Source organism: Cetorhinus maximus, chromosome 14 (assembly GCF_964194155.1).
Source record: "Cetorhinus maximus chromosome 14, sCetMax3.hap1.1, whole genome shotgun sequence".
In the NCBI taxonomy this organism is placed as follows: domain Eukaryota; kingdom Metazoa; phylum Chordata; class Chondrichthyes; order Lamniformes; family Cetorhinidae; genus Cetorhinus; species Cetorhinus maximus.
This window is the reverse complement of record NC_135892.1, coordinates 89,407,652-89,422,886: the sequence shown is the minus strand read 5'-3', so window position 1 is coordinate 89,422,886 and position 15,235 is coordinate 89,407,652. Positions and strand designations below refer to the sequence as shown.

The following is a 15,235-nucleotide window of genomic DNA, read 5'->3' as shown; positions in this document are numbered from 1 at the left end:
TGGGATACCACTCCCCTTCCCCAGGACAGCCCTCACCTTGGATCCTCTTCTCTTGCCTGAGGCCACTTCTTCCCCCTTCTCCAAGCAAGCCCTAGCCTGCAGTCATTGAAATGCCACCTCACCTTACGGCTGGTCTGGTAGGTGGAGGCCTGCCCGTCAGCCCCTCTAAAAGTGAAGTTGTGCTGCCTGCGAAGCCTGGCGCTGATGACTGCGAGTACTACCCGAAGCAAAGTAGGCAAACAAACCTCGAAGTCCCAAGTGAAGTGCAGCTTGCTGGGTGCACATCGCTATGTACAGTTGTGAAACTCATTGGTGCCCAGATGATCCAGCGTGAGGTGATGATTCCAGCAAGTGGGTCTTATAATGATATGCAGATGTATTAAAATGAAATTCCCGACATCCAGCAGCGGGACACACGGCCTGCGTGGACAATCGCAAACTCATTTCGTGACGTCGTAAAACCAATTTTTGGCCTTCCCGCCATACTGTCCGCTCATGACTGCCATGACACCCGACGCCAACTGCACAGAAAATTCCGCCCACTAACTCAAGTCTGGGACACTTTTAATGCAGACACTATATTCCGTGGATCATAACTGAAGGTTATGCTCTACAACCTAGATGAGCACATTCTTTGCCCTGAGTATAAACTTTAAGGTTCATTCAGATTAGCGTAATTTTAACTTTGAGTGATGATGCAAAATCTGTGATTTCAAATTATTCGTCCATGATGCACCACACCTGATTTGCCTCGGTACTGTTGGTGCAAAGTGGTTTCAGCTTCATATCACTTCTAATCCCATGGAACACAAGTAGGATGTCAAAGCCCCAAATTCACTCTGAAGTCAAGTGAGGTGTGACCGCCTCCTCCAGGATTTGTTACTTTCCAGTGTTCAGTTGGGTCCTGACTCCGGCTTCAGGTACATAGCTGCAGTGTTGGTGGGAAATGAGAATTGTTTCACATCAACACTGCAGTTCTGGTGTGAATTCACCCTTAGGCTATAAACAAAGTTTATGGGGACCTGGAATTGAGAAATAACTTTCTAAGTTGTTCACTTAAAGAAGGTTTAAGAACGTGTTATGAGTGGGTGAGGAGGAGTGAATTGGCTCTCCTTTATTCAATCCCATCGGTGGGTCGCAACAAAGGCTTTTTAAAATTTCTTTTCCCCATAAATGCCTTTTCCAATCCAAATGCATTCACTTTTTAATAAGCAGCCTATCAAAGCAGGTCTTCTTGAGTCAAAGAATGAATAAGTTTATTAGTTACTAAACGTGAGAAAAAAATAAGACGCCAAGGCACACAAACATAGATCTCAGAAGTTAGACTCCAAATAAAAGCTAAAAGAATGTACGATTAAGTCTATTGCTTGTCCTTGAGGCGTAGATTGTTAAACGCTGTGGCCGTTTGAAGTTAGCTGGTTTCCTTTAAAATCTTGGAGTTTAATTGAAATTCAGGTAACCTCACATTGCTGGAGTTAATTTTGGCTTGAGAGGGAGAGACAGAGATTCCTTACTGCTTCCTTCAGCAGTGTTTCCAGATTACTTTGACTTTTCTCTGTTTCTGGCTTGGTAAAACCAATTCTTAACCCTCCTTTCTGTATATTCCATGAGGGAATTCGATTAACATGTCTTGCGGTCATTATGTTTACTTGTTCAAAAACACTTTTGATCTTTTTTCTCAGAAGCTTTTGACACATTTCAAGGTAGTAGAAACCAACAGATGAGATGAGGTTATTTCATCCTCCACAAGGGGTTTTGAATGTCTGTTGGGTATCTGGCTGGTTAGCAACTCCCATTGTTTTGACAGAATTACAATTGATTACATCCAGCACTTTAAATTTTTATGCCTTCTTTTCAAGAATCCCTTCTCGAAGTGGACCTTGACACCCGCCAGGTGTGAAATTCCAGGCAACATGTCAGGGCCGGTCTGCAGTGCAATCCATATATAAGAACTTTCCAGAAAAGTGGTCGACTTACAATACCAGGCATTTGGTGACTGGTGGTAGCCATCTTTGGTCTGTGTTTTTTCTTTTTTTTAAAAAAAAACAGGTCCTCTTTAAATAATTCAACATGTTTTCTGTTAGCTGGTGAAATTATAGGTAGATCTCACTCAGCCACAATTTCCTGTCGTCGTGACAAATGGTTGGTACAACAGCAAGGCCTGCAGGTAGCAGCAAGTATTAAACATATGGGGCAAGGATGTGCAAAAATAATGCTCCATACACTGCTGAGCTGCTAATCTAAGGGTAGGGAGAAAGGTTCCCCATTGTCCCAGTTGTTCTCCTATATCTCTTAGGGACCAGGTTCCAAAAGCATTGGCAAAGACTGACAGCATGTCACCCAAGTTCTCTATTTACAGCTGAGGCACAAAGTAAAGAGGAAAAGTTTTTTCTGGACAGTAGTAGCTCTATTTAGCTGAAAGGAGTGTTTACTGTAGCCATATCAAGTAGGTTACAATGCCAACAAGTTCTGCAGCAGGGTGGGAATGTTTTTCTGTCTTGCCATGTTGAGAGTTTGTCTTGGCAAACTGCCATCCCACACTGAACATCCTTTTCTACTTCAACTCATGGATTTTTACACATATGTGTGAAACATTGCTTTTCCTTGTCAACTTTTCACAGTTCAGCTTTGAACACTGACCTCTTTCCTTCCTCCTAGATGTACATATTTTTCTGTCCACTTTTTTTTTTAAAAAAAAGAGTAACCATCTAAAAGTAAAATCTAGGTTGGAGTGGACTCTAGAAAGCAGATTATCTAAGGCAGAGGGATAAGCAAGCAGAGATCGCTTAGCTGCCCAGAGATGCTTAAATGAATTCACAAGGGACTCAAAGATGACAGCTCAGCTAATTACTGTTGTAATACAACACTAAATAAAATACTGTTGAGTTTATTAAAGATCATTTATACCCATCATAAAGTTAAAATTATAACACCATAATTAAATAATGTCTCTTATTGTTGCTCTGTTGGAATCCTGTCTTTCAACTATTGCTTATTTTGACAGCTTAGCAATTCATTATATTACCTGGTAAAACTGCTCAATCACTACCACAGAAACAGCCACCACAGCAAAATGATGGCCTTTATCCAACTAAACTTCAAAACAGGGACCATTGTGTGCACTGACTGTCAGCAACAAGGGGTAAGGTTTCTTCTGCTATTTGTAGAAAAATCATTAATGCATTCAGGAAGGCTGCACTTGTGCAGTCATTTCTGTGTTGGTGCTAGCACATTTGCCTTGACTATAAACGATGCAGATGCCACAACATTGTATACCTCATCGCAACACAAACTGCTTCTGCACAAAATGTTTCTGCAATATAAAGTGGATTTCACATTAAACACTGCAATTGTGCAAACTGCACTTCAATTACTGAAAAGAGTAGTATGTGCCAGACAGGCCTTATTAGCGGCAGAATTAAAAGAGTATTGTGGCTGTCCATTACAATCTGAAAAGTTAATCTACATACAACATTTATTTAAAATAGGGAACTCTTCTGCTTCCCACACCCCCTCACAACAAATATTTAATTTGAACAATTTGGCATAACTACCGCCCAGATCAGTTTAACCCTTAGATATTAAAACTTAAAGTGCTGAAAATGCTCAGCAATTCTGGCAGCATCTGTGGAGAGAGAAAGAGAATTATTGGACCAGATTTTCTAGAGGATTTTGAGATCCCAACTTTGAACCCAAATCAGGGTCCTGAGCCTGTCATGTCATTAGCGCATCTGCTGGCACCACCTTCCGGGAGATGACCTTCCAATTGACTACCTCGGCACTCATTGTTCTACTATGAACTGCGAGCAGACACTCAATCCTGCAGGCCCAGAGGACCGACAGCAATGCCATACTGGAAGAGACGGGTGCTGCCTAGCCAGGCAGGCGAGCGCAAGGCCGCCTCAACATAGAAGTGAACTCAGTTGCCAGCACTGGAGTAATACATTAAAGATGCCTGAAACCAGTAGGGCCATCAGGTAGGAGAGGAAACCTCTCCACAGAGCTATTCACATAGAAGGCCGCACCTTTCGTTCCCATGGCCCTGCCATCAGGGCGTGGAGTCACTAGCTACGATACTCCCCTGGCCTGTCCCCGGGAGGCTGCCCAATTGATCTGACGGCCTCCGCACATTCTGGTGTCGGTAAAGTACTGGCCCTGCGCAAAATGACCTCTAATTGGGGGTGTAATTGGACTAATTGGCTGCCTGGCAGCATTTTGAGACTTTCAACCCAACTCCCACTCCACCCCTGGTGAAATTTTCCCCAAGGTGGGAATGCATGGGGCAGCCTTGTGACAGGGTGTGCCCCTATTTTCCAAGGCGTCCAACACCATCAATCCTATGTGGTACCAGAAAAATTCAGCCCAACTTTTCAGGTTGATGACCGTTCTGATGAAAGGTCATTGACCTGAAACGATAACTCTCTCCACAGATGCTGTCCGGCCTTCTGGGCATTTCCAGCATTTTCCATTTCTCCATCAGATTTCCAGCATCCACAGTGGTTTGCTTTTATATTAACCCTTTAGATCTCGAGAGTTCTCTGTTCCATGGCAGGATCTCATTTTTTGAAAAGAAAGACTTGCCTTTATATAGGACCTTTCATGACCTCAGGGTGTCACAAAGTGGTTTACAGGCAATGAAGTGCTTTTTTTATAAAAAAAAAAGTGTCATCACTGCTGCAATGTAGCAAATGCAGCAGTTAATCTGCACACAGCAAGCTCCCACAAACAGCAATGTGATAATGACTGGATGATTGGTCAGGGCTACAGGGAAAACTCCCTTGCTTTTCTTCGAAATAGTACCATAGAATCTTTTTTTCACATCCACCTGAGACAGCACACAGGACCTTGCTTTAACATCTTATCCAAAGGAGCGACACTGGCACACTTCCTCTGTACTGCACTGGAGTGAGAGCCTAGATTTTAGTCTGGGATTTTAGTGGGACTTGAATCCACAAACTTCTGAATCAACAATGAGCGTTGCTTTTTTAGAAGACTTCATATACTCATGGAAGTTTTAGAAGGGAAAGGAAGCCAATTAGCCCATGATGCCTTCGCTGGCACTTGCTTTGTATTTATTCCCATCATCCTCTTTCCCTGTGCCATTTAAGTTTTGTCTTCCTGTCTTTAGCTTTAATAAAAATAACACTTTGGCAAAGTTCTGTACAGAAGGACACTAAAATGGCAGTGAGACAAGGTAAACTTTGGGAATAGATAAGAAATTGGTTCAGAGATAGATAACTTAATGCAAAGTCTCTGAACTATGAGGGAAGGTTGAGGAGCCTGGGATTGTTTACTCTGATTGAAGGCTCAGTGAAGTCATTATTAAAGTATTTAGGATTTATAAGAGAATAGATTAATTGAACTCTAATAATACATTTGAGATTGACAGACTCTAGAGCTGAAGCTTAGAGGAGGGAAGTTGAATGGATAGTATCGAATTTACTACTTTATACTAGGAGTGCTGAACACATTCAATGAACTGCTCGGGGAAAGTTAGATAACGTAAAAAAACTTGAGAGGACTTGACCAAAATTTGAGAAATTTAGGTGATTGAGAATTTTTTTTAGGACCAACCAGATAGAATACAGCATCTCTTCAGGAAATATACTTTCCTCTGTTCCAAACAACAGGCACCAGTTAGTAGATTTATGTCAGGGTGGAGAGGGTTGAAAATAGCGCTGAAGTGGGAGCCTGAGGCAATGATACTAGGATCATATGGTATCTAATTTCAGGGGGCATAGACTTAAAATATCTTGAGCCCAAATAGTTTGATTGTCAATCACTAGAACTGACTGGAATCACATTAAGCACCATCAGGTAATGGTCAACATATTGTGCTGTCAATTTGTGACAATATATTAAATATTATCAGGGTTTAAAACCCCATCTGTTCAGCACTCCTGCCATCAACCTCAACATCCACCTTCTCTACCAGTGGCATGCTGTGGTTGCAATAGGTACTATTTACAGGAGAATAGTGGAACCTCTAATCAAAGCTGTAGTAGTAAAACCTAAAGGGCTGAATTTTTACCCCCAATGGGGGCAGATACAGAATCTTGCACTGCCAGCTGGCATGCCTATTTCCACATCTCATCCTTTGGCTATTTTAGCTGGAGGCAGGATAGGGGGGTGGGAGAATCGCAGGGCTACCCATCCGCAAGCTACAGCTAATAAATAGCCTATTAAGGCCTACTGTCAGAGATCGACTGGGGTTTTCCGGACGGCCTCCAAACTCCCGAAGGTGGCAGGGAACAGGGCAACAGCCTGGAGAGCAGAAGATGAAGGTCGACACTCCAGGCAGGTTTGGAGGCCCTCACTGCCTGCATGACTTCTGCTGCCACTGGAGGCACCAGTGATGGCCCAGCTGCCTTTTTTTAATTTAAGAATTTAAAAAGTTGGAGAGGGGGAGCCTCCATCTTGAGGTGCCCTCTCCCTCAATACCTGTAAGGGTATCCTGCTGCTACTTCCAAGCTGGAGGGCCTCCTATTGGCTCCAGCTTCGAGAGCCTGCCGCCATCCTGAATTGGACACTGAGCTTATCCTCTGGCCACTAATTGGCCAATTCAGAGAAAATCATAGATAAGTGACTGTTCCCCACATGGTGCAAGCTTCTGACCCCCTATTGAGCCTGACAACAGTGACCTGAAGCCCACAGGGAAAGTCTTTCCCCTAGAAATTGAAATTATAATGAATGGGAGCTAGCACAGATTCCAAAAGGCCTGAACATACCTGAACAACTGCATTGAACAAAGATAAAGATAATGCAGTAGGCATAAAACATTTGGATTTCCAAAGACGGAGGTCAGAGTATGTGGAGTCAGGGGGAAAGTAGAAGAATGGATATCTAGCTGGCTACAACAAAAGAGAGATTAAAAGCAGTTATTTGGACTGGCAAATATTAGGAAGATGTTGCATAAAGATTGCTGCTGGAATTGCTGCTGTTTGTCATTTATGTAAACGATTTGGATAAGAATCGAAAGGACAATTTCAAAACTCACAGGAGACACCAAATTGGAGAAGTGTAATTAATACAGATGAGATCTCCAGGGGTGGAGGATTTTAGTTACAAGATTAGGCTGGAAAAACTGGGCAAATGAGATTATGGGGAGATTTGATAGAAGTATCCAAAATTATGACAGGTTTGGATAAGCTAGATAAGGAAAAACTTTCCATTAGCTGATAGTACAATGACTAGGGGACACAAGTTCTGGGCAAGGTTTGAAGGGCGGAATGTGAGGAAGAACTTTTTTATGCAGCCAATGGTAATGGTCTGGAACTTGCTGCCCACGAGGTTGGTGGAAGTGGAAACAATGATTTCAAAAGGGCTGGCATTTGAAGGAAATAAGCCTGCAGGGATACAGGGATTGAGCAAGGGAGTGGGACTGACTGGTTTGCTCTGTGGAGAGACAGCATGGACTCGATAGGCTGAATGGCCTCTTTCCGTGCTGTAAATGACTCTGTGACCGTGAATACCAGAAGAAGTTAATAAACTTGCAGGATAGATGGGTAGCTGGAAAATGGGCATCAATACAGCTATGTGCGAGGTAATACATTTTGGTAGGATAAATAAGGAAGCCACATCCTGCTAGGAAAATGTTTCTAAATGGGGTGGAAGAACAGAGGGATCTGACAGTACAGATACACAGAATGCATAGGTATGTAAGTAGTGGTGTCGGGGTGGGGGGAATTCACCTCACCACTTAAAGGAGTTGGAACGCAGCTTGGAAGAGACAGCTCTAAACAGTATTTTTCAATTAGTTACTGGAATATGAATATTGTTTTTCTTTCCAATGGTATGTAGAGAAATAAATGGTCCTTATATACTGTAGGTACACAAATAAATGTCTACATGTAATATAGGTCAATGGCTCTTTTTATATGTGATCCATATGTTCAATGCATGGCATTTTATAAGGAGGGTCTAAAGGAAAAGATTAAACTAATTTGCACATTTCGTTATTTGTCAAATATCTCTGCAACAACACATTAACATGTTAAAATTTAATAACTCTTATTCAGAACCTCCTTCCTAACTTGAATAATGTTACAGTAATTCCAGAATTTCTATAGTTTATATTGATCAGAAATAAAAAATAGGAGAACTGTAGCTGATGTAGCAATTTAGAATATATTACAGAATATAAAAATTACATAAAACTAAATTTTAAAGTTTCACTTTTCATGCATATGACATGCCATACAAATGAATATTGTAATTTTCAATTTTCTCCAGGAATGTTTCTTCAGAATAAGCTGAAGTAGACAGATCTCACTGTTTTTAATTGAGAAGACTAAAGGCATTGCTCTCGGTCCCTGCTCCAACTCTCTTCCTTAACTACTGACCCTATCCTTCTCCCTGGCAACAGTCTGTTCACAATCTTGGTGTCACATGTGATCTTGAGATGAGCTTCCGACTGCTAAGATTCGTGCCATCTCTAAGGCAACCTATCCCCACCTCTGTAATACTGCTCGACCTCGCCCGTCTCAGCTCATCTGCTACTGAAACCCTCATTTGTGCCTTCATTACCTCTAGGCTTGATTCTTCCAACAAATCCCTGGCTGGTCTCCCACATTCTACCCTCCATAAACCTGAGGTCATTCTAAACTCTGCTGTCCCTGCCTCAACTCGCAACAAGACCCAGTCCCCTACTGCCCCTGCGTTCGCTGACCAATATTGGCTCCCAGTCAAGCAATGTCTTGATTTTAAAATTCTTACTTTCTTTTCAAATCCTTCCATGACCTATTCCCTCCCTATCTCTGTAATCTCCTTCAACTCCACAAGCTTCTGAGATGTGTGTGCTCCTCTAACTCTGGCCTCTTGTGCATTCCCAATCATAAGTGCTATACCACTGGTGGTCATGCCTTCAATTGCCTAGGCTCCAGGCTTTGGAATTCCCTCCCTGCGCCTCTCCGCCTCTCTACCTCACATTCCTAATTTAAGCCACTTCTTAAAACCCAGCTCTTTGACCAAGCTCTAGGTCCTCCGACATAATCTCATTTTATGTGGCTCAGTGTCATACATTGTTTTATAATGCTCCTTTATAAAACCTTGGAACTTTATGTTATGTTAAAGGTGCTATATAAATTGATTATATTGACTGCTCTGAAAAATATAACTTTCCATTTGTAAATAGGAGTGAAGACAACCGCCTTGCAAATGATATGCTAGGTATGCTTCCAGAATGGTCATTTTTTCAGTTAATAATACATTTTCAGATTTATAGGATGGAATTCATGCCCTTCCATGTGGCAAGTTTGGTGGTGGTGAGGCATTTAATGAGGGATGGAGGGTGGCGGGCAGGGACCCACCACCTTCCTGCCTCCACTCAAATCCAGCCCATGGTGGGAAGGCCTTCCTGCCCCACTGCCAACGGAAGCCCTTACATGGCCAATTAATTGCCAGTATTGATCCAGCGGTGGGTAGGGGGCTTGCCATGCAGGGAGCAGAACAAGCAAACCCTGTTGGGGTTGTATGGAGACTCCAGGAGGGAGGGGTCCCTTGTTTAAAGGCTCTCAGTGTCTGATATAGGGACTGGCATCGGTAAGGCACTGGGCTGATAGCCACTCCCTCCCGCCATCACTTACCTCTGGCCTGGGATCCTAGAATTATCTTAGATGGGTGTTACCCCGCAGTAGCCACCGTCTCCCTGGTGGCACTGCCGATCGATAGAGCTGCCGGTCTCTGACTGACCAGCAGCTCTTAGTGGGAGGGACTTCTGCCCCTGGGCCCTTTATCCCAGAGGAAGGCCCACTGCTGGCCTGTTAAGTGCCTGAGTGGAACAAGATGCGGCGGGTCTTCCCTAAACGAGGCAACAGAGGCTCCCACCGGCTCTCCAGGCAGCAGCCAAAATCCCCCTTGCCTCCACAAGATTCCGCCCATAGTGATGGGTAGAGACTGACAATTTTAGTTAAGGAACTCAAGACCTCAGATTCTCAGAGATGCACAGGCATTCAGTAGAAACAATCATTAAGATATATTTCAAACTCAGAAAATGTGCAAATACGCCCATTTTCTTGAAAAGTTGTACTCTTTGTCCATTACGTTACAAGTCTCATTTTCAGTAGTACATCATCAGTTTAGTGGAGAAAGCAAAACAGTGGCTGAAACAAAGAGCTGGAGCAGCCTAATTGGTTCCTTTCTGTTGTTCTTTTATTGGTATATTTGGCTGATTACTCAAGCTTGATTAATTGCTTTGAAACACTCAGTTCCTCGCTGGTAGTATTTCTACTCACTCAGTGTTTCATTCACATTTCCCCTAACTCTTCAATCGTGACTTGCTGTGCTTATATGAGTATAAAAATTAATCAAGTGGAAACCTGACAAAGAAATTTGCACAAGAGTACGACAATCCTAATACCCATTGCATGTGAGGCAAGTAATATGTTAGATTCAAAACAATGAGAATGGGCATGAATTTAAGCCCTGATGGGGGCAAAGACAGGGGCAGGCAGGGCTGAAAGTTTACGCCACTAGCTGATGTGCCAGCACCATCCCACCTCCAGTCCATTTTCCTGGAGGTGGGATGGGGGTGGTGGCAGGGCTACCTGTCCACAAGCTGCGGTAACCAATTAACAAAAACTAAAGGCCAATTAAGGCTTATGATCAGAGGCTGACTGGAATTTGCCAGTGCTCCAGAGGCGCTCAAAGTCATAGAAACATAGAACATTCGACCTATTTTATCCGTGCTGACTCACTGCAAGACCAACTCAGCTACTCCCACTTTCCCCGTAGCCCTGCAAATTTTTTATCATCTGGTGCTTAACCAATGCTCTGTTGAAAGCCACAGTTGAATGTGCCTCCATGGCACCCTCATGCATTGCGTCCCAGATCTCGCTTTGTAGAAAGGTTTTTTGGGTCAACGGTGGTGCTTTTGCCATTCACTTTGAATCAGCATCGTCTGGTTCTCGAGCTTCCGCCAATGGGAACAATCTCTCTCTACCTAGTCTGTCTAGATGCCTCATGATTTTGAAAACATCCATCAATCTCTCAACCTTCCTTTCTCTAAGGAGAACAACCCCATGCCTTAATCCCTGCAACCCTGGCTACAGCTGCAGATCACCCTGTGCAAGGGTTCAATTCAATTCAAAGCAAATGGCTCAAATCCTGTTTACTACAAGCAGTTGGCAACAGTAGTACAGTTGCCACCCTTTCATTTTTGAACCAAATAATCCAGTTTAGCGCTGCTCATCTTGTAATTTTTGGAATAGAAAAAAAGCAACAAAAGTCAGTTTTTCTTTTTAACTATCCATGACTTTAAAACAAATGCTCTACAAGTGTGACAGAAGTGGTCTTACCGTGCATACACCGGTGAGTCAAGATTCTAAGTGGAAGCAATATTTACCTACTATTAAAAGGGGAAACTTGTAAAAATGTACTAACAACAGGCCCTAACTGCACAGGCCTCTGTTCCCTCCAATTTCAGTGGATCTGTCAGAAACATCAGATACGAAATTGAGTCTTTATAAAAGATGTTAAGGCGTTCTTAACCACTGATGTGAGACAAAATTAAAAATCACAAAGTGACACAGACCAGCTGATAAGATACAAAATCATTTCAACCATCTGCTGTTTTCTAAACAAGCTTTTGTGGAAAAAAACCTAAATAAATGATTCTAAGATATTGAAAAATAAATCATTATACCTAACCATGCCCTTGGTTTGGACTCAAATAATAGGATTTCTCTCAAGGAACTCATTGATAGGAGCATCATGATTTTGTAATAATGCAAGAAGATTGTGGATTTGAGATGGTATTTTTTTTTTGCAGTTAAGACTGGAGAAAACAGGGCTTTTCAGGCTGGAATCGGGAGTTTGAGATGTGGAACTGGATTTAATGGGGTGTAGTGGGGGTCTCACCCACTGGATGGAGAACCGGCAGGGCGCCCCCGTCAGTCCCACAAGGCAGGCACAATGGGATTATGTTCAGTGGTCACTGGCAGGCCTTCCCCGGGATTCAAGACCCTGGTAGAGGAGGTCCTGCTCCTAAAGCCAGCTCTTAATTGCCATTGGCACCACTGGGAGCAACGGCAGCTGCTGTCAATTTACACACTGGAATCCCAGGATCGCCAAAGGGCTCTAGGCCAAAGTTGAGTAAGGTCGAGTTGGGGATCACAGGGTTGGAGGCATGGGCAAGGGCGTGGCCTTCCCAATGTCAGGTCCCTCAATTGGGCACAGAATGCCTGAGAACGAGGGATGACGTGCCCCCCATCCCGCGAATCCCCCTCACCCTGGAAGGCCGATGGCAAACCCAACTGGGTTAGCTAGGTGGCCTTCAGGAAGGGTAGGAAAGCTATGTGGCTCCCATTTAATCCATGGGCCGCCACTGAATAGTGGTGGGCTCTGGGATAAAGTTTTCCTGCTCTCTCTCCAGCTGCTTGAGCTTTTGTCATTAGGGTTTAATGCTCAGCCCTGCCCCTCGAGCGCTCAAGCTCATTGTGCGCGGCCTGTTTATTTCATGTGTGGGTCATTCCAAATAGTTGCGCAACCATGTAGATGTGGAACATTGTTGGAGGTGTGGGGGCTGTTTCTCTAGTCCTTCTCTTGCCTGTTTGACTTATGCAAGGAAATCCAAGAGTAGGATAAGAGTGTAGGAACTGTTAGACAGAACAGCCAAAGTCCATTTAGTTTGCCTTCTACCAACCTGGTAGCCACATGATATAAAAATGGTGTTATTGATTGGTCATGGTAATCAATATCTAACAATTAGTCCATAATATGAAGCAAGGAAAACACCCAATAGTGGAGAGTTTTGGGAACCATAGTGTCATGAAAATATAATGATTGTCATATTATTATTGTGATTTATTGTAAAGGTAGGTTAATAGTGGGGTTTGGATTAGTTTCTGTGTGTAGGTGTGTGTATCTGGGTTTTAAGTGAATTGCAGGCAGCTGGTCTAGAAAAGAAGTTAGGTTTGAAATGCTAAATACGTAAACATGGCTGAAGTTTTAGAATGTGAGGTGTGAAGAACATTTGCATTTTTAGATAAACCTGAGTAGTGAATTTCAAAGAGATGATAAGGTGTTACACCTAGCTAACAGAGGCTAAACCAAACATGTGTTTATTTTTACCAAAGATTACTAATAATGAGTGCTATGAAAGATTTATATTATGGAAAAAGTAAAGTTGCAAAGTCATATTGGGACAATGGGATTAACATTAAAAAGGGAGAAACTGTATAAAGGAGATGAGGTTATGTGTAAGAAGGCAGCATTCTAATATCTAACAAGTGCGAAAACCCTCCAGCCTCTATGTACCAAGCTGCTGCCTCCAGGAACTGAAGCTAAGATAATTCATCTTAAATGTCACTGTCCAGGATATTGTGTGCTTTGCTTGGGTCTGTTGAAATCTATCTTGTTTTACTGTTGCCTTAATGGAGGTGTAACTGGGAGTTAAATTAATTAGGGGAGCTAGGAGTTATCATAGTAATAATTTACAGACCTATGTATGTGCTTAAAATAATTTCTTTTATTAATAAATGTTTAATTTAGTTTTGTATAAACCTCTAAGACTCGGTGGACTTATTACTACTGAATTCAAGGTACACATCTCGAAATAAAAATACAAATTGCAAAAACAGTTGTGGCAGTTGTTTCAAGTTTCCCTCTGGGATTTGAGCAGCTCAGCATTCATCATCTGCTGTGCTATAATAGATACAAGGTCACTTTCTCCCGAGCTTACTATACCTGACATATGTTAAGTCTTAAATTACCCATATATGTATCCCCAAATATTATTTTCTGAAAGCAATATATGTAATTTGCTTTTGAACGAATCAATACTAATTACTTCCACTGTCTCCACTGATTCCATAGATGATGGGATGTGGATGGGGAAAGGTATCAATCACAGAAACCTGAGCATCCCATCAAATATGAGCAATTAATATATGAATAAATTACATCATATTAATACCTGACGTTTTCTGGGTATTCATTGACTGCCATGTTGATGACTTCTAGAGCACGATGATAATGCTTTTTGGCAGAAAACAGAAGTGCTAGCAAGTGGAGAGAATACATGTCATCGTTCCTGAGCTTAAGTGCTACTTGTAACTGTTCAATAGCTTCAGAGATCTGCAAAACAAATTTAAACACATCAAAAATATTTACAATAGACCAGTTGCACAGGCAATGAAAAATCCAGGTCTATTATTGTTAAATTCTGGACTGTAAAATCCCACCTTAGATTACAGTAAGTCTTGGGTTAAACTTTCATCAGAAATGTATCATCATCAGAATAACTCATCTGTTTTTTATCTGAAAGTCCGAAAAGTTGTGATAAGCAAGGGTCACCGAGGACAGTTTTGCTAAAAATCTGTCTGAAAGAACTTCCAGATCGATTACGGCCAGAATTCTGTTAGATCAGCAGTGTCGAGATCTTTTCAGATTTTATCCTTTTAAAAGAAACGTTCCCATACCCCAGCCTCTGCAGGGGACTGTGTTTGTTTTGTCCTGTTTTGTGTTTGTGTGTGTATCGGGGTTCAAATATCTGTGTTTTTTAAAGGAGAAAATCGCTACACTTTTAAACTACAATTTGTATGTTAACCAGTTTTATAACTTGTTTTTAAAAAGAAGTTTGTTTTATAATAAATCAATGTTTTTGTGTTTACTGGTTAGAGTCTTTTTATGCTGGGAATAGCAGTGTCTAAGGTAAATAATTCACCAGTTTTATGGGTGAATTAAACATTTAAACTGTTGTTACGACCTGTGGAGAAGTGGAGCTAGAATTGACTGCGCACTCTCCCACCACGGTCCGTAACACACTGTTCACCTGTTCTAGTGTCACATGCATTGATTCTTCACTTATTCTTCCATATGGTAAACTTCTAGCTAATAAAGAGGTAAAAGGCAGGAAGGGACAGCTATAAGGAGAGTCAGCTTAAGTGGCATCAGCAGAGGATTGAGAAGATATCTGCTGCCACCTGATGTAAAACATGGGGGGAGGAAGGGGCAGAAGATGAAAATAACTTTTCTATAAATACATCAAAACACGATTTTTGCTTGTTAATTCACATAAACAATGGATTCCCCTTAGTAATACAACCAACTATGAAGTTAGTGTCAAGTATGTATACGCAGTACTTTTTGGTGAGGAGTAACAAGGAAGGCGGAAGATACATTTAAATTGTGTTTTACATTTTAATTGATGCACAGATGGTTTACTAAAACATATCAATCATCACATCAATCATCCTTGTTTTATTCTCAATCTCCACACTTTGCTCAGCTGGGTTAA

At 42.1% G+C, this 15,235-nt stretch overlaps 1 protein-coding gene across 5 annotated transcripts in view; it reads right to left on the bottom strand.

Annotated features, from left to right (window-relative positions):
• Positions 1–15,235, bottom strand: part of LOC144689807 (tetratricopeptide repeat protein 7A-like) — a 324,990-nt gene that overhangs the window by 150,372 nt on the left and 159,383 nt on the right. For all 5 annotated transcript variants that reach the window (XM_078557204.1, XM_078557205.1, XM_078557206.1 and 2 more), the window contains one exon: positions 13,913–14,073. In XM_078557204.1, coding sequence (XP_078413330.1) covers positions 13,913–14,073 — 161 coding nt within the window. The remainder of the gene's footprint in view (positions 1–13,912; positions 14,074–15,235) is intronic.